This window comes from Callorhinchus milii, unplaced genomic scaffold, assembly GCF_018977255.1.
Source record: "Callorhinchus milii isolate IMCB2004 unplaced genomic scaffold, IMCB_Cmil_1.0 Scaffold3, whole genome shotgun sequence".
Classification (NCBI taxonomy): domain Eukaryota; kingdom Metazoa; phylum Chordata; class Chondrichthyes; order Chimaeriformes; family Callorhinchidae; genus Callorhinchus; species Callorhinchus milii.
In genome coordinates this window covers 78901125-78925081 of record NW_024704744.1, presented here as the reverse complement: position 1 = coordinate 78925081, position 23957 = coordinate 78901125, and the positions used below count along the sequence as shown (strand labels likewise).

The 23957-nt window shown below is 42.6% G+C and overlaps 1 protein-coding gene across 1 annotated transcript in view; it reads left to right on the top strand.

Moving 5' to 3' along the window:
- Nucleotides 1-23460, top strand: part of LOC103177908 — a 73802-nt gene extending 50342 nt beyond the window's left edge. Inside the window, exons 8-10 of the mRNA XM_007892283.2 lie at nucleotides 3776-3900; nucleotides 10769-10826; nucleotides 21553-23460. Coding sequence (XP_007890474.2) covers nucleotides 3776-3900; nucleotides 10769-10826; nucleotides 21553-21920 — 551 coding nt within the window. The 3' untranslated portion in view covers nucleotides 21921-23460. The remainder of the gene's footprint in view (nucleotides 1-3775; nucleotides 3901-10768; nucleotides 10827-21552) is intronic.
- The last annotated feature ends 497 nt before the right edge of the window (nucleotides 23461-23957 follow it).

The window sequence follows — 23957 nt, the reverse complement described above, 5'->3', positions numbered from 1 at the left end:
TGTACTATATCAAATATATCATAGAGTCCTGTAGCTCAGTGGTTAGAGCACTCGCCTCGCAAGTGAGAGAGACCTGGCTTCTATTCCCGGCAGGGCGATAAGTTGGGCAAGTTTCCTTACTCCACACGCCCTCTATTTACCTAGCAATAAGTAGGAACCCAGTTGTTAGTCGATTGGTGGGTCGCTTTTCCAGGGCTTATAATGCTTCCAAAAGAAAACAATAATAATTTGGTCACTCAATCAATGACTGTTTGTGGGACACTGCTGTTCGCAGTTGGCTGCCGCGTTTCGCCCACAAATATATATAATCAATTCACTTTACAGTATATTCTGTGAAGCGCTTTGAGACGTGTAGAAGATGTGAAAAACACTATAGCAAATGCAAGGATTATTATTATAATAAGAATTATTATTTTTATTATTATTATAAACGTTATTGCAACCCAAGACGATCAAGTGAGATGTGACATCTGGGAAGCCTGTGTTATTTTTTTCAAGGTAATTTGTTTTCATTGACGAACACAGGAAACTTTGTAAGTGTTTCAATGGAAAGCTCACGCTATTTATATGTCGGTTTATCCTGCTTCTTACGCTGAGAGTAATATGTCTAATTGTGAATTTGAGCAGCAGGTGCTCACTGTTCAAGCATATTGCCAAGGAACAAAGCACCTAGCAACGGGTTTACAAGATATTTGTAATGCAGATTGGACACTGAGGTTTCTATATGTGAGTCGCTTCATGTGGCAGAACATGTGGTGATAAATATAAAAGGTGCATTTTTGAGGCCATGGACAATTTTTACACATTTAAATATGTGTGAATAATAATAATAATCCTTGCATTTCATACAGCACCTTATCATGCAATGGAGATGTCTCAAATGCTTCACAGAATATACTGTAAAGTGAATTGACTGTATATTTTGTGGGCGAAACACGGCAGCCAATTGCACACAGCAGTGTCCCACAAACAGCCGTGGATTGAGTGACCAAATTATTTTTCTAATTTTTTTTAAGGGATTATTACCCCTGGAAAAAAAAACTATTAGGCCAATCGACTAACAACCGGGTTCCTACATGCTGCTAGCTAAATAGAGGCGTGTGGAGTAGGGAAACTTGCCTAAGGTTTCGCCCAGCCTGGGGATCGAACCCAGGTCCTCTTGCGAGTGCTCTAACCGATACACTACAGGACTCCATATCATGTACAGTTCTAATTCCCACACAACGTAAGGGGCAGAGGCAGTGCAGAGGAGAGCAATGAGGATGATCCCAGTGTTAGAGCCAATACTATATGCAACGATTAGACAAGCTTGGGCCTCTTGAATCTTGAGAGAAAACATCTTAATAATCCTTGAATTTGATGTAGCGCCTTATTACGTCGTTGGGACGTCTCAAAGCACTCAGAAGAGACTTTGTAGAAGTATGTAAAATGTTGAATGCGATTGAAAAAGCAAACCCAGGACAATACTTTCGGATGCACCATGATGAGATGAGAAGTTAAACCGAGGTCCCACCTGCCTGTTCAGGTGGATGGTAAAGATCCCCAGGGTCTATTCAAAAAGAGAAGGGAGTTTCTCCCAGTGTACTACCCAACAATCCTCCAGATAAAATCAGGCGTTCGCTTCATGGCTGTTTGTGGGAAATTGTTGTGTGCAAACTGTCAGCTGCGTATCGCCCACAAAACACAGTCACTCCACTTTATGGTATATCCTGCGAAGCGCTTTGAGATGTCTCAAGGACGTGATAAGTCGCTATATCAAATGTAAGGATTATTATTATTACTAGTATTATTAAGACAGCAGAACACAGGTGTAGGGTTTACAAACGACAATTTCAGGACAGACACCAGGAAGTTTCTCTTTGCCCAGAATTAATGATTAATAATTAATGATTAGAACACGGTTGCCAGGAAAGGTGGTTGAGGCCGGTACATGGGACTCGTTCACAAAACCAGCTTGACATTGTGATGAGAGATGGCTCTGAGGAGTAAGTTAGATGTTCTGTTTTATTTGGGATTATATTCTGCACTGCTTCCAAAAGGAATGTCATTGTCGAGCCTTGGTTTCAACATCCTTGGCTATAGATTATTACTATTGCCAGTTTGAGTGCTGTGTGCAGCGTTGGGTATCCAGTTAGAACAAGCATATAAATGCAATGGCAGACACGCAGCAGAGATTCACTAAGATGTTCCAGTGATGAAGGGATTCAGTCACCAAAAGAGACCTGACAAGTTCGGGGTTTGCTTGTCAGACCTGAGAAGGATGACAGGTAATTTGATAATAATAAATAAAAAGAATAATGATCATTGCATTTGATATAGCATCTTATCATGTCATCCAAACCTTTCAAAGTGCTTTACAGTTTATTGTATTTGTAGGTGAACGTGGCAGCAATTTGCACACAGCAATATCCCAGAAACAGCCATGAAGTAAACAACCAATTTTATTTGGGGCTTGTTGACCAGGCCACCAGGAGAAACTCCCTTGAATTGCCACGGGAACTTTAATATCCACCTGAACAGGCAATCGGGAACTCAGTTTAATGCCTTATGTGGAAGATGTCACCTCTGATAATGCAGCACTGCACAGGATTGTCAGACTGTGAGCTGAAAGTGGGTAGCACTCTTACCTCTGAGTCAGAATATGGTGGGTTCAAGCCCACACTCCAACGCTGTGCTTGGGGAGGTTCTGTCAGAGGTTCTGTCCTTTGGATGAGATATTCAACCGGGGTCCCGTTTGCCTGTTCAGGTGAATGTTAAAGATCCTGTGGCACTTCTTGAAATTAGAAGGGGAGTTTCTGCCAGTGTCCTGACCCAGATTAATAAAATTAAGTCACTTAAAGGCTGGGTGAAAATTTAGCTACCCCGCTCGCCTACAAAAATACCCATTCACCACACTTCACAGTAAATCCTGTGAAGTAATTTGAGGCACCTTACTAAAGGGCTGAGTCAAATGTAAAGATTGTTATTACTGGTAATATTCTGTGGATATAAAATTCTATGACATTAAAGGACAGATACCCAGCTCTCCCACCTGTACTCTAAAACTGTATAATAAATCCACTGTATGAGATGGAGAGGTGAAGACTCTGACTTTCAAACACCAGGTAACCTAGAGCAATCTTTACTCCATTAAACCAGCACTTTGTATTGTGTTTTGTGGAAATTTATAATAATAATAATAATCCTTGCATTTGATATAGTGCGTTATCACGACATTGGGATGTCTCAAAACGCTTCACAGAATATACTGTAAAAGTGGATTGACTGTGTACTTTGTGGGCGAAACGCGGCAACCAATTGCATACAGCAGTGTCCCACAAAAGGTCATGGGTTGAGTAACCAAATTTTGGGGCGCGAGGGATTATTATCCTGGAAAGGAATCCACCAAAAGACTAACAACCGACTTCCTACTTACTGCTGGGTAAAAAGAGTGTTTGCTCAATTTGATTTGGAGAACGCTTCCGCAGATGTTACGACACCTCCAGGAAAACGCATTGCCAGACAATGTTTCTCATTTCCACTCAATCCAGGAACGAAACTTTGCTCGACTACCCACGAGCAAAAAATGTCAAATTGAGTTCCGTTGAAGCCTCAGGAAGCCAGTTCAGAGGTTTGTTGGAGTCGAGCTCCGTTTGATCTGAGCAAAATTGTATGTGACTTGCGTTGGGGTGTGAGAAGGAGGGGGAGATCAGTGAACCAAACGGGTTTGATTGCTGACTGCGTGACTGATACTCTGTGGAATCCTCTGATTCTTTTGATTGCAACTTTGTTGTAGGGAACATTGAAACTAATTCACCAGGTTACAAGACGCCCAGGTTCATCTCAGCTTTGGGAGACAATCTTATCTCCAAGTCCGTGCAGCTGAAACACAGGGCGGCTGCCAACGACCACAGGAAGCAGGTGAGCAACACTGGAAAGGGGCCACACGTTAAAGTGAATGTCCCACATTGGGCTTACAATATCCAGACTGACACTGCAGTGCAGTGCTGGGGGGAGAGCGCAGCCTTATCAAAGGTGTCGTCCTTCGGATGCTAAAGATCCCACGCCACTATTCAGGAGGAGAAGGAAGTTTCTCCCGTTGTCATGGCCAACAATAACCTCTCCCTCCTCCTGATAACATTGAACATTCGCCTTATGGCTGTTTGTGGGACATTGCTGTCCGCAAATTGGCTGCCTCTAAATTACAGCCACTACACTCTGCAGCAAACTCTGTTTAACATCTCAACCGAAGGGCAGCACCTCCAGAAATGCAGTGCTCCACCATCATGTGAAGGGCGCTATATATATAGTGAGTGACCAATTTTATTTTGGGGAATTGTTTGCCAGAACACTGGGAGGAACTCCCTTTCTCTTTTCGAGTAACGCCGTAGGATCTTTAGCATCATTATATTAATATTAATTGCATTTGACATAGTGCTCTGGGAAGCCACCCTGTGTGAGGGCCCTATGTAAATGTAAGTTGTTGTAGTGCCTGAGACATCTCAAAGCTCCTCAAAGAATATATTGTAAAGTGGATTGACTGTGTATTTTACGGCAGCCAAATGTGCGCATCAGTGTCCCACAATCAGTCGTGGGTTGAGTCAACACATTTTGTTTTGAGGAATCAATGCTCTCAGAAAGTGATCCGCCAATCGACTAACAACCAGGTTCCCACTTATTACTGGGTAAGCAGAGACGTGTGGAGTAATGAAACTTGCCTATGGTTTTGCCCAGCCCGGGAATCGAACCGAGGGTTATGTTATAAATGTTGACCTTTAATAATTCTGATGCACCATCCATAAGGAATAAATACCTTTTGGAGCGTGCACAGCATCCATTCCGAGGCCGACTAAGGCGATATCCAGCAGCCGTGTCACTACTGTTGCCTTGGAAACAGGATCACTGGGCTAAAAAGGGAGGTGTGCGCGACTGATGGGTGTGTGTGTGGGCAGTGGGGGGCAGTTTACCCACGATCGTAAAGCTGGAAAATGAGAACGTTCCAGTACATTTTCTTAAGAACAAATAAACCCGTTGTGTAGGCAGTACAACTGCAGCGGTACAATCAAGTGACGCTAATTAAACTCACGGTCAAGGTTATCATTAAACCCTTTCGAGGCATGTCCCAGTCCTATGTTAGTGGTTGAAAATTTAAGATCAACAAAATTCTTACTCCCATTCCAAGATAACGATCCCTGCATTTGACGTAGCTCCTCACCCCGTCGTTGAGACATCTCAAAGAGCTTCATAAGATTTTTAAAAATGTGACTGTGCACTTTGAGGGTGAACCCAGCCTCCAATTTGTACTCAGCAATGCCCCACACTTAGCCATTAAGTGAACAGCCGACGTAATCTGGGGGGTTGTTGGGTCAGGACAAGCAGAAGAAACTCCTCTTTTGGAATAATGCCACTGGATCTTAAACATCCACTTGAACAGGCAGACGGGAACTCGGTTTAGCATCTCATCTGAAGGACGCCACCTCGAACAACACAGCACAGCTTTGGAGTGTCAGCCTAGACTACGTATGTTCGAAGACCCGACTTGCGGCTTGAACCCACAACCTTCTGACTCAAGAGGCGAGTGCGTACTGATTACGATTGGCTTTTTTAGTTAAGAATTTATTATTTACGAATCCATCAGACTGGATGCTTTGAACTGCTGAGAAAATAGAGTAAATCTAGACCCAGATAGAATTTCTCCCCACCATGGGTCTTCACCAAGCTGAAATTATCCAAAACAAAGAATGCTACTTTGCTAATGGGCCATCGGTATATACAGTATTGAGATATGCATTACTTCATTAGCTTCATCCCTTCCTTCCACATTGTGTGATCAGATGCATATTAACATTTAAAAGACCGGCCTTAATTGTGTTCCTAAGGGGATTCGGCTGTATTCCATTGCAATTTACTTTTGGTGCTAATTTTCTATAATTAAGTACTCTTTGATGCCATTACCATAAGTACAGGATAGGATGTGACGTGCAGTTAAAAAAAAACTTTCATTCAGATCCACCAGATGCAAAGGTTAGCCTTTTGGAATGAACTTACGTATTGACCTTTGTCAAGAAGCCAAGAATACATCCAGAATGTCAATATGTAAGCACATTTATCTGGGTTCAGACGTACCTGTGTGCACGTGTGTATCATTGATCAATAATCCTTACATTTATGCAGCACCTTATCACGTCATCGAAACGTCTCAAAGTGCTTCACAGAATTTTAATGTGACTATGTATTTTATAGGCGAATGCAGCAGTCAATTTGCACACAGCAATGACCTGCAGACAGCTATGAAGTTAATGGTCAATTTTATTTGGGGGTTTGTTGGCCAGGACGCTAGTCCCTTCTCTTTTCAAACAGTGCTGCGGGATCTTTAACATCCACCTGAGCTAGGGCACAGACTGAACCTCGGTTTAACCTGCAAAAGAAGGCACATCCTGACAATGTAGTGCTGCCTAGCATTGCCATTAATTATATTAAACCTTGCATTTGATATGATGCCTTTCACGTCGGGAGGATGTCTCAAAGCGCTTCACTGCAAATACTGTAAGGTACAGTGACTGCATGTTTTGTAGGTGAAGGCAAGCTCCGACTATAATCATAATAAATAAGCTTCGCATTTGATGTAGAGTCTTGTCACCTCACAAGATCACAAGATTGGTCTGGATGAAGATGGCCCATATGATGTCATCCCTCCAGAATACACAGCCTACCATCCCCTCATCACTGCATTAAGCTGCTTTTCAAATGAGTTTGTCGAAAGGTCTCAAAGCCCTTTGCAGGATTTGCTGAGGAGTGTAGTGACTGTTTTTGCAGGTCTCTGAGTTTTATGAGTACCTGATCTTTTCGTGGAATCTGATTTCTTCAGACTCATGGGAAACACCTGAAGAAATCCAGGAAGAGCTCGGCAATCGTGGGAACCTTACGTGGCCAATGCAGAACGAGACTTGCGTTAGGCTGCTCGAACTGTCTTGATGACAGGCTCGCTTGATCTGTTTCTCATGTGTAAATGAGAGCCTCTCAGCTACAGTGTGCAGCCTTGCCAAACAGGTCTAATCCTGGGGTAGGCAGACGGAGTTGAAACAAAGATCACTGATGTGTCAACCCTCGTAAATCTGCAGCAAATAAAACATTAAAAACACCCAAGCTCATTGGTGCTGATCCTGCCAAGGCTGCAATTAACCCTTAGGTTTACGCCGGCTCCCGTCTCTCTAAATTGATGGATTTTATACGTTTTCATCTCACAAACCATGCAACATTGAAGTAACAGAAGTAACATGGCAGTAATAAAGTGACCCTAAGTGTTAAAGTGTCAGCCTGGCACAGAGTTGTAACACTCTTGCTTCTGAGTCAGAAGGTTGTGTGTTGAGGCCCTAATGTCGACAGTTTGCAGTCGAATAGTCCAGGTCTACAAATACTGTAGCGCATTGTTAAGTGAGAAGACCTGAGTTCATTTCCCAAAGGGAATGCAGTAATTCCTGCAAAGTGCTTTGAAACATCTTGATGACGTGAAAAGGCTCTGTATCAAATGCAAGGGTATTATTATCTTTTTAGAGGACCATTTTTTTGGCTTTGTTTTGCGACTCGTTTACCATTTGCTTTGGGGTATCATTGTGCCAACATCGGCCGAACCTGCTCCAGTGCGCGGGAGTTTTAACTCCATGCCGCCTGATTTCGCTGTTCACTTATGGACATGGAATTGCAGTTGCCGACATCTGCTGAATGCTTACTGATTGATCGCCAGCAGGCTTGAAACCTTACCCCCCCCACCACCCCCCCAACAGCAGCAACATCCCGCAGGGCGCAAGCAAGATTAACTGCAGTAGAGGTTAGAGGAGTTAGAGTTTAAATAAGAAAAGCAGCAAAATGAAATCTTGCAGAGAAACAGCACAGAGGAGATGGATTCTGTCAACTTCAAAAGCAAAACAAAAACCTCCAGAGGAAAGGGGAGAAGGGAAAGGAGAAGCCAACTTTGCACCACGCATTTTATTGATTGGTTCTTATTATGATATCTTGGCACAGATGGTATAGATTTTTCCCCCGAAGCACTATTTGCAACATTTCTGACTGATTTCCGAAATGCTGTCAGCCACGTTCCCAATCAATTCCTGAGCTGTTTCAATAATCGTAACAACAACAACAAATTACGTTTCTACAGTTCCTTTCACGTCGAGAGGGAGTGTCCCAAGGAGCTGGACAGGCAAAGATTTGTACCCAAGCTGTGGGTTGGGTCAGGAGGGGTGGAGGATAGGGAAGGTAGGGGTAGGAGAATGACCGAAGACACGGTCGAAGAGGAAGGTGTTGAGATGGGCCTTGAGGAAGGCAACGGAGGGGTTGATGAGAAGGGACAGTGGGATGGAGTTCCAAAGAAGTTTCAAAAATAATAATAATACATAATAATAGATAACCCTTGCATTTGATACGATGCCTTAGCAGGTCTTTGACACATTTCAGAGTGATAAATCATCTCAAACTTGATTCACTATAAAGTGTAGTGACCATGTGTTTGCAGGCGAACCTGGCAGCCAATTTGCGCACGTCAGCATCCCACAAACAAACATGAAGTCAATGACCAGATTTTGATGTGGGGAGTTATTGGCTAGGACACCGGGAGAAATATCCTTCTCTTTTCGAATAGTGCCGTGGGATCTTTAATGTTCACTGCCACCAACTGAGTCAAGCTGCCACTTTCAGCGTCAGCTTGACTTTCAGTGTCTTACAGAAATATTGGCTCAATTCCATAGCTCTCTGTTTCCACAGGGTGTGTGAGTGTGTGGTTGTCTGTGGCGATGCGTGGAAGGGGTTGGGGTGGAGATGGGCTTTATTGTTGCAGTTTATTTGATGTTTCGTTGGCGTTTCAACCACAAAATACACAGTCAATCCACTTTACAATAAATCTTGTGAAGGGCTTTGACGCCGTGATAAAGCTATATCAAATGCAAGGATTATTAATAATAATTGTTTATTATTATTGTAACACGGCAATGCTTTAATGTGGGGATCTTAGCTGTTTGCCTTCCCATTCCAGCATCCTAAGATTCCCTACTGCATTGTTTTCGCTCTGTCTGTCTCTCTCTCTCTGTTTCTCTACTCCTTTTTTTAACCTGTGAAATATTTTATCAAAGTAAATATCAGCTTCAATTCAAGCACAGTGAGCAAGACTGTTGATTGGGACTGACAAGCAGCCTCGCTTTCTCAAGAGTTGTTACAGCTGCACACCGAGTGTCCACCAAAAAAAAAAATATGACAGGAGCGTTTTTGCCGGTTTGCTTAGAGCACCTATGGGGTTTCTCCTGGTTTCCTGCTGACGTGAGTGTGAATTTCATACTGAGATTTTAATTATTTCTGTAAGTTGGCAGGTCGTGCGTTGGGTTCAAATCGACCTGCTGCTGTCTCCATCTGGCTCTCTGTCAGAACACCGTCGATCACAGACAGCGGAGGACAGAGGTTGCAGATTTACAAGTTAACTTGTAAAGTATCGGCTGACGCAGTCTACGCTGACACTCCAATGCCAGACGAAGGGGAAGCGCTGTATTGTCGGAGGCGCTGAACAGTTTCCATATAATAATTAAAGTCACAGATGCTGCAGAGATGAACAGTTTCCTATTATGACATCTCACAGCCCTTTGAGCTCACAGTTCACGCTGACACTCCAGTGCAGTGCTGAGGGAGCACTGTGTTGTTGGAGATGCCGTCTTTTGGATGAGACGTTAAACCGAGGTCCCGTCCACCTGTTCAGGTGGATGTTAAAGGTCCCGCAGCACTATTCCAAAAGTGAAGGGAGTTTCTCTCTCCCAGTGTCCTGGCCAACAATCCCTCAAATAAAATTGGTCGTTCAATTCATAGCTGTTTGTGGGACATTGCTGTGCGCGAATTTGCTGCCATATTTGTCCAAAAAATACAGTTACTACACCTGGCAGTAAATCCTGTAAAACGTTTTGAGACATAAAATGCACTATATCAAATATAAGAATGATTATGTAAGGGTTAGTGCAGATTTTCTGCAAGATTTTATTTTGCTTTAAGTAAGGATTTATTATTACCTGTGACGCGCAGTTATTAAAACCCTCATATTCTCTTCACATGAACGGGTGCTGATGAAGAGAGAATATATTTGTATTCGATGCAGCACTTTGTTACATCAAAAATGCCTCACATCATCTCATGGAGCCTGTGAAGCGCAGTGTGTGCTGTAGCCTATACCAGCAATGACAGCTTCACACAGAGGGTAGTGAGATTGTGGAAGTGATAGCGAATCAGATAATGTAGATGCTTTCAAGAGGAAGCTAGACCTTCACATGAGGGAGAAGGGAATAAAAGGGTAAGGGAGGAAGTAAAGAATGGGTGGCGACTTGTATGGAAAATAAACACCGTCATAATAATAATCCTTGCATTTGATATAGCGCCTTATCACGTCTTCAAGACGTCTCAAAGTGCTTCACAGAATATACTGTAAAGTGAATTGACTGTATATTTTTTGGGCAAAACGCAGCAGCCAATTGTGCACAGCAGTGTCCCACAAACGGTCGTGGACTATTTAGGTCATGTAGTTCGTTTCCATGCTGTACCTTCTTTGTAAATTGCTGCCTCACACTGTTTTGACATAGTGACACTCCTACTTCTCTTTCAGCTTCTCTCTTGGCAAGTTCCATCTTATCCATGGAGTACACGTTTTCTATTCTTACTATGTATATGGAGTACCTTGTATTTATCTGTCGAGCCAAATGGCCTGTTTCGGTGCTGTCGATTCCATGTAATGCAAAATGCTCTTTCGACCTTCTATTTAAAGGTGTCTATAGCGACTCCATGGAATGACACTGGATCAGGAAGAACGGCCAAATCCAGAAGTAAGTCATTCCTGGTGATAATGTAACCAAAGCTGATTCTGTGTCAATCTGGGTTTTATTGTTGTTTTAGATTCTTAAATTTCTCAATTTCATTTGTTTGTTCGTTGCTCTGTTGATTTTCAGAATTGTCAAACAAATCAGATTGAACATAATTTAGACACGTTTCTTTGCTCATTGAGGTAAGAAATATTAGGTGCTGGTGAAATGGGTAGATTTTTTATGGTTAAATGTCAAAAATAAGCACTGCCAGATCCAGACAAAAAGCTTCCTTTGCTGTATAACACTCCCTTTGCCCAGTAATACATTCGAATAGCCAACAACAACAACAAATTACATTGATATAGCGCTTTTCATGTCGGGAAGATGTCCCAAGGCATTGGACAGTAAAGGGTTTGCAACTGAACTGGGGATGGAGTCAAAAGAGGTGGAGGGCAGATAACCGAAAGTGCAGCTGGAGCGGAAGGTCTTGAGACGGACCTTGAAGGAGCCAATTGATGGGTGAAATAGACTTTTAATGATGGATTAAATAGACTTTTAGATGGTAAGGATCACCAAATTTCTCAACAACTAAGGCTCAAGTCCATTGTCTTATTTTATTCGTGATTTGGAAGCCAATTTTTCAGTTCTTTCTGGGTACTGCGGAAATTAGACCCCGCAGCGTTGAAAGGAGACTTCTCAGATGGGAACCTTATAGAGGTGAATAATATTTTAAATGGGATTACAAAAAGGAAACCTAGAACAATACTATAGGGTGCTCCAAAATAGTAGAACAAAAAGACATTGGTATAGTTGCAAAAGCAATTTCAGGATAGACATTAGGAAGTATGGATTTGCTCAAAGGGTAATTCACTCAGACAGGAACAGGTTGCCAGGAACAGTGATAGAGGCCAGGACACTAGACTTGCTTAAAAAAAAAGTTTGATGCTTTCATGGTGAGGACGTTAGGGTGGGTGTTCTGGAGGGATGAAATCAGAAGGGCTGAAGGGACTTCTTCATCCAAACCAATCTTGATGTCTCAAAGTGCTTCACAGGATTTTGCTGTGAAGTGCAGTGACTGTGTATTTTTTAGGCAAATACCTATAGGGTCTTTCACATTGCAAGGATGTCTCAATGGGCTTCACTGTAAAGTGTGGTAACTGTGTGTTTTGTAGGCAAACGTAACAGTCAATTTGCGCACAGCAGTGTCCATCAAACAGCCGTGAAGTGAAAATAGCGTTGTCTTAAGGCAAGAAGGACTTACGGGCTAAAATAAGGTGAAATTTCAGGCCTTTTATGGCTGACAAGTAATGCATCATGGTGCGTTAGCTAACCGTTATATCCTTCCAACTCGTACAGATCGTGCAATGATTTTGTTTTCAGAAACTAGGAATCAAAGTGCAGTGTGCGGCTAGAGTTAGCCTTTGGTTATTTTATTCAAGGAAACATTAGCGAGTATCACTATCTAGCCTCCTGGTTTGAGGTACATTTCCTCGTTCGACCCTTAGCATGTGCTGTTCAGAGATAGGGCAGATCAATTGGAAGCCTTTACCTGCTGAAGCATGCTGATAAAAAGGGTATAAGCTGCCCGACCACAGGATCTGAACAAAGTGCTGTAATTGGAATCTCTCACTGAGCAAATAATACCACCCAGCAGAAATATAAATGTACCTCTCTTGTGGTTTCTCTTTGCATGCTCAAACATTTTTTTTGGTCAGCCGGATGTCCGAGATTCCAGAGATTCACATTTGGAAAGGAATGCACAATCTCTTCCTGGAGGAACGCATCCTGCTTACCTAATTCTGGAAATTACTAGGCACAGATTGGCAAGAGCCAAGGCTTGGGGACCCCTGATTGTGCGTTGGGGTAACTGCTGGAGTCTAACCAGCTAAAACCGCGTAACTTGCCATTGATATCACCATCTGGCAAGCTTTCCCGCTGCTTGTCCAGCTAGGAACACCCTATACATTAGAGCTTTGGCTTGCAGGACTAAAAAGAGCGAAGTGGGATAACCCCCTGCCACCAATTACGATCGACTCTTGCATGTCCTGCTGATGAGCCAGGCTCGCTGCGCTGTCATGAGCAGTGCCCTGGAGTTATTGCCCTTCACTGCTGAGGCATCCACTTATAAGGCTTCTAATAGACTCACGGGTGATCGATCTGCTGAGTTGTTAGCGATCTTGGCTTTGAGTCATAAGATATCGGAGTCCTGTAGCTCAGTGGTTAGAGCGCTCGCTTTGCAAGCGAGAGACCTGGGTTCGATTTGCGGCAGGGTGAAACCTTGTGCAAATTTCCTTACTCCACATGCCTGCTATTAATACCTCAAAAAAAAAATTAGTCATTTCAATCTACGACTGTTTTGTGGGCACTGCTGTGTGCAATTGGCTGCTGTGTTTCGCCCACAAATATACAGTCAATTCACTTTACAGTATATTCTGTGAAGCGCTTTGAGACGTCTAGAAGACGTGAAAAGCGTTATATCAAATGCAAGGATTATTATTGTTGTAAGGTTGTGAGTTCAAGTCCAAAGTCGGGAATTTGTGAGTCACTGTCTAAGCTGACACTCCAATACAGCACTGGAGGAGCACTGCATTGTCAAAGGTGCTGTCCTTCGGATGAGATGTTAATCTGAGCTCCCCATTTGTGCCTGTTCAGGTGGACGTTAAAGATCCTGTGGTGCTATTCAAAAAGAGAAGGGAGTTTCTCTTGGAGTCCTGGCCAACAATCCCCAGATAAAATTGGTCGCTCACTTCATGGCTGTTTGTGGACCATTGCTGTGCGCAAATTACAAATTAAATGTAGTCTTCATTGTGAAACAGATTTTGTGTAAGTCTGATCGACCACTACAGAAAATCTCCTTCAAAACTAAGATTAAATGTAAGATACTGTTAAATTTGTCACATAATTAAATGCTAAGAAAATAGTGTAAGTCTAGTCTAAACCCAGGTGAAATTTCTTACAATAAAATAATCTTTGCATTTGATACAGCACTTTATAAAGTTGACGAGATGCTTCGCAGTATTTCGGGGCTGGGAAGTTGGTGACTCTGCACAGGCTGCTGTAATATTCCCCATACAAGGAGTTACCTATACGCTCACTATACAGACACGTGTCTAGCCCTCCTTGGTATGCAGCACTCGTCCCTTTGCTTTCAGTCCTGGGGTTAGTAGTCAGGGGAGTGATTTGCTGTAAATTCAGTGGGTGGTTCAGGCTGGGAAGAAACAGAGCCCTTTGATGACATGTTGTGACAATGAATAGGAAGCTGCTAAAAATTCATGACCAGCAACTTTGGTGCCAAGAAACAAAAAATGTTATGGTTTAGCTGATACCCCCAGTGGCGACACACAGCTTGCCAAATGGAAAATAAAACTGCACATGTTTTCCTCTAAGTCTTTATAACCTAAGACATCAAACTCAAGGGGGATGTGTCAGCCCATTTCTGTCCATTCTGACTGAGTGCAGCTCTCCATGCACTGCAACTTCCTTACTTTCCTTACTAAATTGTCTGTGGGACACTGCTGTGTGCAATTAGCTGCTGCTTGTCGCTCACAAAAATACAAAGTCACTCCACTTTAAATCCTGCCAAGGGTTCTGCGATGCTAGTTTATGCGAAGGCTGCTATATAAATGCATGTTATTGGTGTTGCCATCAAGCCTATCTAATGCCCTACCTATGGTCATCGCCCCACCCTCCCTTCTCCCTCGCTTGTCGTCCATCCAAGATGTTATTCTACATTAAGGGAGAATATAAATTCAAGTTGTTGTTGTTGTTGCATCATTTATTGGGTCTCAAAGCGTTGGCTCCCACCATCCTGTACCTAGTAATCTCTGGAATTAGATAAGCAGGGTGCATCCCTCCAGGGAGAATGCGCATTACAGACAGAGGGATATTACCATGTGTAGGTGGCATACATACATGGAACGCTGTCTAGTTTGGATACTGTTAAGCATGGTGGCGGGTTTTTGTATGTGTCAGACATGAGTGCTCTACAGGGGGATCCAACAGAGGTGTTTAAGATTATAAAGGTGGACATTAATACACTATCTTCACTTGTTGGTTGGTGCAAATATAAGCTAGCCAGTTGTAGGTCTGAGAGGGAGTTGCAGAGGAACTTCCTTGTCCAGAGGGTAGTGAGAAAGTGGAGCTCACTGCCGGGAACTGTGGTTGAAACAAAGAGAATCAATGTATTTAAGAGGAAAACTGGTGCAAAGATATGAGAGAAGGGGATTTGAGATAGCGGATTTGGAGAAGAAGAGGCTTATTTGTAGTATAAATGCCAGCATGGACTAGTTGGGCTGAATGGCATGTTTCTACTGTATCATTTTTTCTAGTTTTGTGTAATCTTGCTGATGAAGAAATGGTGCTGGCACACTAATCATATTGTGTATCAGCCTGGCTCACTGTCATCCTGGAATCAGAAGGTTGTAGGCTCAAGCCTCATGTCAGAAACCACAATGTAAGCTGACACTCTAATGCAGTGCTGGGGGGCGGCAGTTGTTGCACTGTCAGAGTTGTGGCCTTCGGATGAGACGTTAAGCAAAAATCCCATCTGCCTGTTCCAGTGGACGTTAAATATCCCGCGGCGCTATTCGAAAAGAGAAGGGAGTTTCCCCCGGTGTCCTGTCCTGGCCAACAACTTCCCCCCCGCCTCCCACCCACCCTCAAAAAAAGTAAATAAAATTGGTCGCTCACTCCAACCCTGTTTGTGGGACATTGCTGTGTGGAAACTGGCTGCTGTGTTTCACCCCCACACAAAAAAACAGTCACTTCACTTTACAGTATATCCTGTGAAGCTTCTCTGAGACATCTCGATGACGCTATTTGCACTATATCAAATGCAAGGCTTCATTATTTATTTATATATATATATATATATTTGTTTGTTTGTTTATTTATTTATAACCGCATCTGTCAATCCCACATGACCAATGGTGTTCATGCCCTTTACTGTTTACTTTCACTGCGCTGTCTCTATCCCAGTCACTCACTATGCTTGTTGCATAACAATAAGACAAAACGCTGTTAGCAGCATGGATGGTAACATCAAGAACCACACTTGGCAGGCAGAGTTCACCAAACTAATTAAATCTTAGGATACTGTTGATAGTCAGAACGGCTGCAGCTTTGCTCTTTACCATTGATGACTTTTTTTTTCCAGAGCAGCTCAATTGAATTACTTGTTGTAACTGTCTGCCAGCCATTATCTCAGCATTAATGGTGATCTGGGACACTATACATTAGTATGCAGGAGTATTTGCACAGCTGCGCAGACTGACAATATGGCAATTAGCAGAAAATCGAATTTCAACAACCTTCGGTGTTGTCAGGTCTCCCTCGCATCACTTCGGTTACATTACATAATAATAATCCTTGCATTTGATACAGCGCCTTATCACGCTGTTGAAACGTCTCAAAGCGCTTCACAGAATATAGTGTAAAGTGAATTGACTGTACACACAGTCACTAAGTTTACAGTAAACCCCGTGAAGCCCTTTAGACATCTTCCTGACATCTTTGGGACGTCCTCCCAACGTGAAAAGCGCTATATCAAATGCAAGGATTATTATTATTATTATTATCAAAGGTGCTATATCAAATTATTATTTCGATATTGTTTTTCAATTAAAATTCTTTTTTTTGTGTGGAGAAAAAAATGGATCCAGGTCATTTCTTAAAGCCTTCAAAGAGTTAAAATAATAATAATAATCCTTGCATTTGATATAGCGCTTTTCACGTCGGGAGGACGTCCCAAAGCGCTTCACAGAACACACTGTAAAGTGAATTGACTGTATATTTGTGGGTGAACGCAGCAGCCAATTACGCAGAGCAATGTCCCACAAACAGTCGTGGATTGAAAATGACCAATTTATTATTGTTTTTGGTTTTGGAGGATTATTATTAGGCTCTGTGTGGAGTAAGGAAACTTGCCCAAGGTTTCGCCCTCTGCCTGGAATTGAACTCAGGTCTCTCACTTGCAAAGCGAGTGCTCTAACCACTGAGCTACAGGACTCCACGAGTCAGAAGCCTTTAGTTCTAGGCTCCCTGAACGTTACAGTGTCCTTGTGCAATGTGTGTAAAGAAGCAATTCTTACTATTAGGATCCCAGGATTCTGTCACGCATCCAGTGTTACGGTCGAGATGGTGATCGTATCCAGTTGATTAGTTCATACCAGTATCCAAACTACTGGAGAAATGGTTAAATCTATTTATTTTCACAAGGTTCCATTCCTTTTTTGTTTCCATTCTACATCCATTGAGACGTTAAACCGACTGTCTGTTAAAGTGGATGTAAAAGATCCTGTTCGAAAAGAGAAGGGAGTTTCTCCCGGTGTCCTGGTCAACAATGCTCCAGATAAGGATGGTCATTCACTTTGTGGCTGTTTATAGTACACTACAGTATGCAAATTGGCTTTCTGGTGCACTTGCAAATGCGCAGTCACCACGCTTAACAATAAAACCCTTTGAAGTGCTTTGAGCTGTCTCGACAATGTGATAAGGCGCTTTATGAAATGCAAGCATTATTATTCTTATAATTATTCTGGAGCACATTTTGGTTTCTTGCAAGGATTATTTTTAGTATTGATGTTTTAGCACAGAAAGTTTAAGTAATTCATATCTCTTTAATGGCAATGCTGTATTTGTTGCTACGTACATTAGGTGCATTGCAGACTAATTTGCATTCCTATTTCGCACACATTTGATTACAATATTTTCAAATGTGATTATACTTTGCCAAGCTGCTAGTTAGAAGCCTTTAGTTCTAGGCTCCCTGAACGTTACAGTGTCCTTGAGCAATGTGTGTAAAGAAGCAATTCTTACTATTAGGATCCCAGGATTCTGTCACGCATCAAGTGTTACGGTTGAGATTTGACTTTCTTTCCAATTATTCCTCTCTACATTTTTTCATTGAATTCAATATAGAAATACAGTACTAAGATCTGACAGCAAATAGATATAGTTTAAGCTTTAATAAAAAAAATAATGGTTGCATTTGAAAACATGCAACAGAATGCAAATTGTATTAATAAGCCTTAGATTAGTTATGGTGCCTTTCATCGGGAGGATGTCCCAAAGTGCTTCTTTGCAGGATTTTACTGTGAAGTGGGGTGACTGCGAACACAGCAACCAATTTGCTCACAACTGCCAATGTCCCACAAGTAGCGATGAAGTGAATGACCAATTTTATCTGGGGGAATTTTTGTCTGAACATGCAGACATTAATGCCTGCTCCATGGCCCCCGCCCTGGACACTGAGCCTTCATCCTTTCTGCCCCTACCCTCTGGAACGCCATCCCTGAATCCCTCTGCCTCGTCCCTTTCCTCTCTTCCTTCAAGCCCAATCTCAAGACCTTCCTCTTTGACCATGCCTTCGTTCGTCCTCCCCACCATCCTTGCCCTTCTTGATTCTCAGCCCTCAGCTCGGGTCCATATGAATGACGGTGTTGAGGCAAACCCTTGACTGTCCACGTCTTGAAACATCCTCCTGACGTGAAAAACGCTTTATAAATGCAACTTTGTGTTGTTACAAGGTCCACCTAGAAATTCATGGGAGCCACCTGCCCTTTTAACACTGCAAGTACACTTTTCAAGGGGCAAGGTTGACACGTCATTTACTATTTTGTGCAAGCTGATGAAACATCTTCCGGAAAGAGAGGAATATTCAGCGCCAATAAGTATGCACCTACCAGGCCATCCACAGAAGTTTAGCAAGTCTTTGAAGTCCTTCTGTGATGAGAGGTTTGTGGTAAATTTAACATAAACAGCATGTTGTGGGTTTTCAATGGCAATCATAGCCGAAGAGAACAAAATCATAATGGAAATAAGAAGTATCTGAAACTATGCATTATTTAAGAGACACTGTCCATAATTACTACATTTATCCTGTGTGTTTTGTACGCTTACAGTAAAATCTATTGTTAGCATGTATTATTGATATCAGCACAGTGCCTCCTACTTAATTGCATGAAGCTGAGACCAGACAGAGACTGTTATTCACTATAGCAAACACTATACCGAGTAGAACGTTGGATGGTAGGACCCTAAGAAGGGTAGAGAGAGCAAAGGGATCTAGGCTTTCAGATTCATAAGACTCTAAAAGTAGCAGTGAGGGTGGACAAATATGCTACAAATGCAATAGAGTCCTTGGCTTTCTGTTTAGGGAAACAGAATGGAAAAGTATATCACGTTCTGAATTTACGACTAATGTGAGCAGAAAGTAGGTAATGTGCCAAAATCTAAAGGAAGAAAAGGCTTGGTTACTTTTACAGTGTGATTTGCTTATTTTCTTATAATAATAATTCTTGCATTTGCCTTATCACGTCATCAAGACTGTCTCAAAGTTCTTTACAGGACGTACGATAAATTTGAATGGCTGTGTACATTCTCAAAGTGCAAAAACAGTGCAGCGTTGCCTTGCTGGTGGTGCCGTCCTTCAGGTGAGACGTTAAACCAATGTCCCATCCATCAATGGTGTCACCCATCCAAACAACTTTAGGTTTTCCGGCAGTTTTTGAAGACAGATTGAGAGAGGGGGATGGAAAGATGGAGGGATTGAGAGAGGGAGTTCCCAGGTGTGTGGGGGGGGTAACAGTGACTGAAGGCTCTGCTGTTCCTAATGGGGTGGAGGGGGCCAGTAGACACACAACCAGCCTGAGTTTGTTTGGCAGAGGGAGCGAGCAGAAGAATGAGGCTGGAGCGAGACAGAGAAGTGAGGGTTTGTGAAAGGAATGTAGGTGACGATCTTGAAGTTGATACCCCGGGGGTTGGGTTGATAGTGGAGTCTGGTGATGGACGTGTGAAAGTTTATGTGAGTAAGGTTGTGGGCGGTGGGATTTTGGATGAGTTGGAGCTAGTGGATCGTGGAACTTGGGAGACCGCAGACTAGTGCATTTCAGGAGTCAAGTCTGGAGGTGGAAAAGGTGTGAATGGCAGCACTGAGCATGAGATAGGGAAGGACGTGTGCGGTGTACAGATTAAAACTCCCTCTGCCCTGCACTGACCACGTGGAGTCCTGTAGCGTAGTGGTTAGAGCACTCATCTCGCAAGCGAGAGGACCCGGGTTTGATTCCAGGGTAGGACGAAACTTTAGATAAGTTTCCTTATTCCAGTAAATAGAAATCCGGTTGTCAGTCAATTGGCGGATTGCTTTTCCGTGAATAATAATCCCTTCAAAAAAAAAATTGATCACTCAATCCACGACTGTTTGTGAGACACTGCTGTGAGCAATTGGCTGCCGCGATTCACTCACAAAACATACAGTCAATTCATTTTGCAATATATTCCGTGAAACTCTTTGAGACATTGAATGATGTGATAAGGCGCTATATTAATTGCAAGGATTATTATTATTACTTTCAAAGAAAAGGTTGAACCCGCAATCTTCTAACTCAGAGGCGAGAGTGCTACCAATTGAGCCAGGCTGACAGCTTTGAAAAGCATTTACACACAAATCCGTCTCATCTGGAGGGAAGGCTGCTTGCTTTTATTGTTTCTTTGGCAGGTTTTGGTTAGAGTAAGAACAGAACATGGGCAATTGTATTTGTCACAGGACAGGAAAGGACATGAATTATAAATTAAGGTACAGTTTCACCCTTTGAAGAACGTGAGGCATTTATTCAATAAGTTACTGGAAACTAACCCCAGGCATCACTTTGCAAACAGATAAAGCTAGTTCTAAATTTTTCAAAGGCCTTTCATTGTTGAACAGACGTTTGTAATTTTTTTCATACGAGAGTTGGTTGATGCAATGGATTAGAATGCTGCTCCCTACCTCAGGGGCAGGGTTTAAATCCAATGACGGTCTCCTCCCTGCACCTGTAGCATTAATAATAATAATCCTTGCATTTCATATAGCGCCTTATCACTATTATTATTATTATCACGCCATGGAGATGTTTCAAAGCGCTTCACAGAATATCACAAATAAAATTGGTCAGTCACTCCATAGCTGTTTGTGGGACATAACTGTGTGCGTTAGTACTGCCATGTTCACCTACAAATACTCTATTACTGAATTTCATGGTAAATCCTATGAAACGCTTTGAGATATCTTTCTGATGTGATAAGGCACAATACCAAATGCAATGATTATTATTTTTATTATCCCCCAAATAAAATTGGTTACCTAATCCAGTGCTGTTCGTGGGACACTGCTAAGTACAACTGGCCTCTACATGTCACTCACCCACAAAATACACAGTCACATCACTTTACAGCATATCCTGTGAAGCGCTTTGAGACGCGATAAAGCGCTATATCAAATACAAGGAATATTATTATAAAAGAAGTGGTTGCAACAAACTCGTCTGTCAAATACAAAAGGTGTTATCTCCTCCCCCACCCCTTCCATCACCAATCTCACCCTCCAACCCTGACCATGATGAACTTCATATAGGGGTGAACATAGCTGTGTGATATTTACCACATCAAATGCCTATGAGATGTCGCTAAGTAGTTTCTTTCCACATCAGCTGCTTTGCTGTGTTGGACATAATAATAATCGTACTCATCCTTGCATTTGATAGAGCACCTCATCATGTCGTTTAGACGTCTCAAAGCACTTCACAGAATATATTGCAAAGCGGATTGACTATATTTTGTGGGCGAAACGCAGCAGCCAGTTGAAAAAAGACATGAAGGAAAGGAAAGAGAGAGAGAGAGAGGGGTTTGAAATGAACGAGGTATGTGATATTGAAGCTGTAAACTGTACTGACTGCAAGGATATTAATGCGATGCTTTGCATTTCTGCCAGGCAAAGCTTCAACATCAACTAAAGCTCTTGGCTGCTCCACCTCGGATGCAGACAGTTCACTCCCTAGTGAAGGAGCTGATAGCCAGAGAGGCAGACAGACCGCTCCGTCTGAACAGAATGCTCCAGGAGAATGTTTTGCTGACGTGCCTGTGGCAGTAAGTGAAGATATCAAAGGTTCCTTGATGCCTGATTTCAACAGTAAAGGAGAGACTGAAGGAGGAAATGAAGAGGAGGATGGGAAAACGCAGGTGACGGACAGCACTGTGAGACTCGCCAAACAGATTGAGGTTATTATTAACCTGAAGGACACGAGCGAGAGCGCTGACTGCATTGATGGGTCAGATCGTCAGCAGATAAACTCAGACTGAGCTGCAGTGAACAGCGGAAATTGAATTCCACAATAATAATAATAATCTTTGCATTTGACATAACGCCCTTTCGCACTGTCAAGACATCTCAAAGTGATTCACAAGGTATACTGTGAAGGGTTGTAACTGGCTGTTTTGTAGGTGAACTATACCCACCCAGAGAAAACTATCTTACTGTCCTCCCAAAATTGTGTCCTAAATGAGTCCAGTATCATGTCCTCAACCCAGTGGTAGAGCCAGGTTTTTGCAACAGGTGGGGGAGTGGGGAGGTGATGGGTTATTAGTGGCTCCACAGTGCAGGCTGGCTTCTCTGCGTCAGCTGCTGGCTCCTCATAGCACCCACCCCACGCCCCCACGGCGAACCATGTACATTCCCCTCCCACCCCCAAACCCCCCTGTGGCTAGCTGCTTCTCTCACAAGCTCACAATTGCAGCTGGAAATAATCCAGCTATTTTTTAAACCTTTTAATCCAAGCAATCATGAGCGCACATGCAATTGACAATTACATACTTGAAAAGGTGCCACCAAGAGAGGGTGGATGGGTGGGGGTGCAATCACCTCCCTATTATCTCCGCCTCAGCCACCTTTCCTGCCAAACGAGTCCAGTCCAGGAAAATAGACATTTCCTGGTGTCTGAGATCCAAGGAACAGAGGATATTTCAGGATCACGTGTTCTTTAGGTATCAGCCTGGCTCAGTGAGTGTCAGCCTGGCTCAGTGAGTAGCACTCTTGGTTTTGGCTCAGAGGTTGGGTGTCCAAGCCCCACATCGGAACTTTGAACTCATACAGTTCAGGCTGACGCTCCAAGGCAGTGTTGAGGGGATTGAGACGTCAAAATCAAAGTCCGTTTGCCTGTTCTGGTGGAAGTCAAAAATCTTTTAGCGCTATTCAAAAATAAATAAATTTCTTCCAGTGTTCTTGCCAATAAGCTCCCCGGGCAAATTTGGTCATTCATTTAATGGGTGTTTGCGGGACATTAATGTGTGCAAACGGGCTGAACAAATACACAACCATGACACGTCACAGAAAATCCTGTAAAGCGTCTTGAGCCGTCTTCCCAAATTTGGGAAGTAGGATGTATCCCTCCAGAGCGAGACTACACATTCCACCCCAGACATATGAAAATGTCCATGTGTAGGTGGCATATACATGTGGCATATACATATTCATGATAGGATACATGTGGAGCTCAATGTATGGCTCAGAGACTCTTCAGCTTGGTGATGGGTTTCTGTGTGTGCCAAACACCCAACTGACCAAAAAAAAAGACTAATTCCAAGCACATATTTGCTATTCTTTTCACAACGGATTTGTTTTCTGGAGGCAGTTTCAACTTTCTACTCACAGTAAAATAACACTCAGTAGGTCACAGTAATTCTTGGACTATAATGTAATTTAATGTCATTTGCTCTGCTCCAAATTAACCGTTCGGGCTTCCGTTAGCATTTGCGACACAGGCTTGCTCCGATGTTACACTTTGTACCTTGATTTTGCATGCTCCCATGTCTTATCCAGTTTATTAAAAGAATGACTCATTGCATCAGGAAGGGGATTAAGTGAATTGTACCCGCCTTCGGAATCTTTTCTTTAATTTTTCCAAAAGAATTGCAGGCTGTTCCAAATGAAAATAATAATAATAGCCCTTACAATTAATAATAATCCTTGCATTTGATATAGCAGCTTATCACATTGTTGACACATCTCAAAGCGTTTCACCGGATATATTGAAAAGTGAATCGACTGTATATTTTATGAGCGAAACGTGGCAGCCAATCGTGCACAGCAGTGTCCCACAAACACCAAATTATTATCATTTAATTTTTTTTGAGGGATTATTACCCCCAGAAAGCAAGCAATCCACCAATTGATGGACAGCCAGGTTCCAACTTACTGCTAAGTAAACAGAGGTTTGTTGCGAGGAGAGTGCTCTAACCATATATTACAGGATTGCACATTTAACATAGCGCCTTTCATATTAGGAGGACACCTAAAAGCATTTCACAGGATATCTGTAAAGTGTAGTGAATATGTTTTAT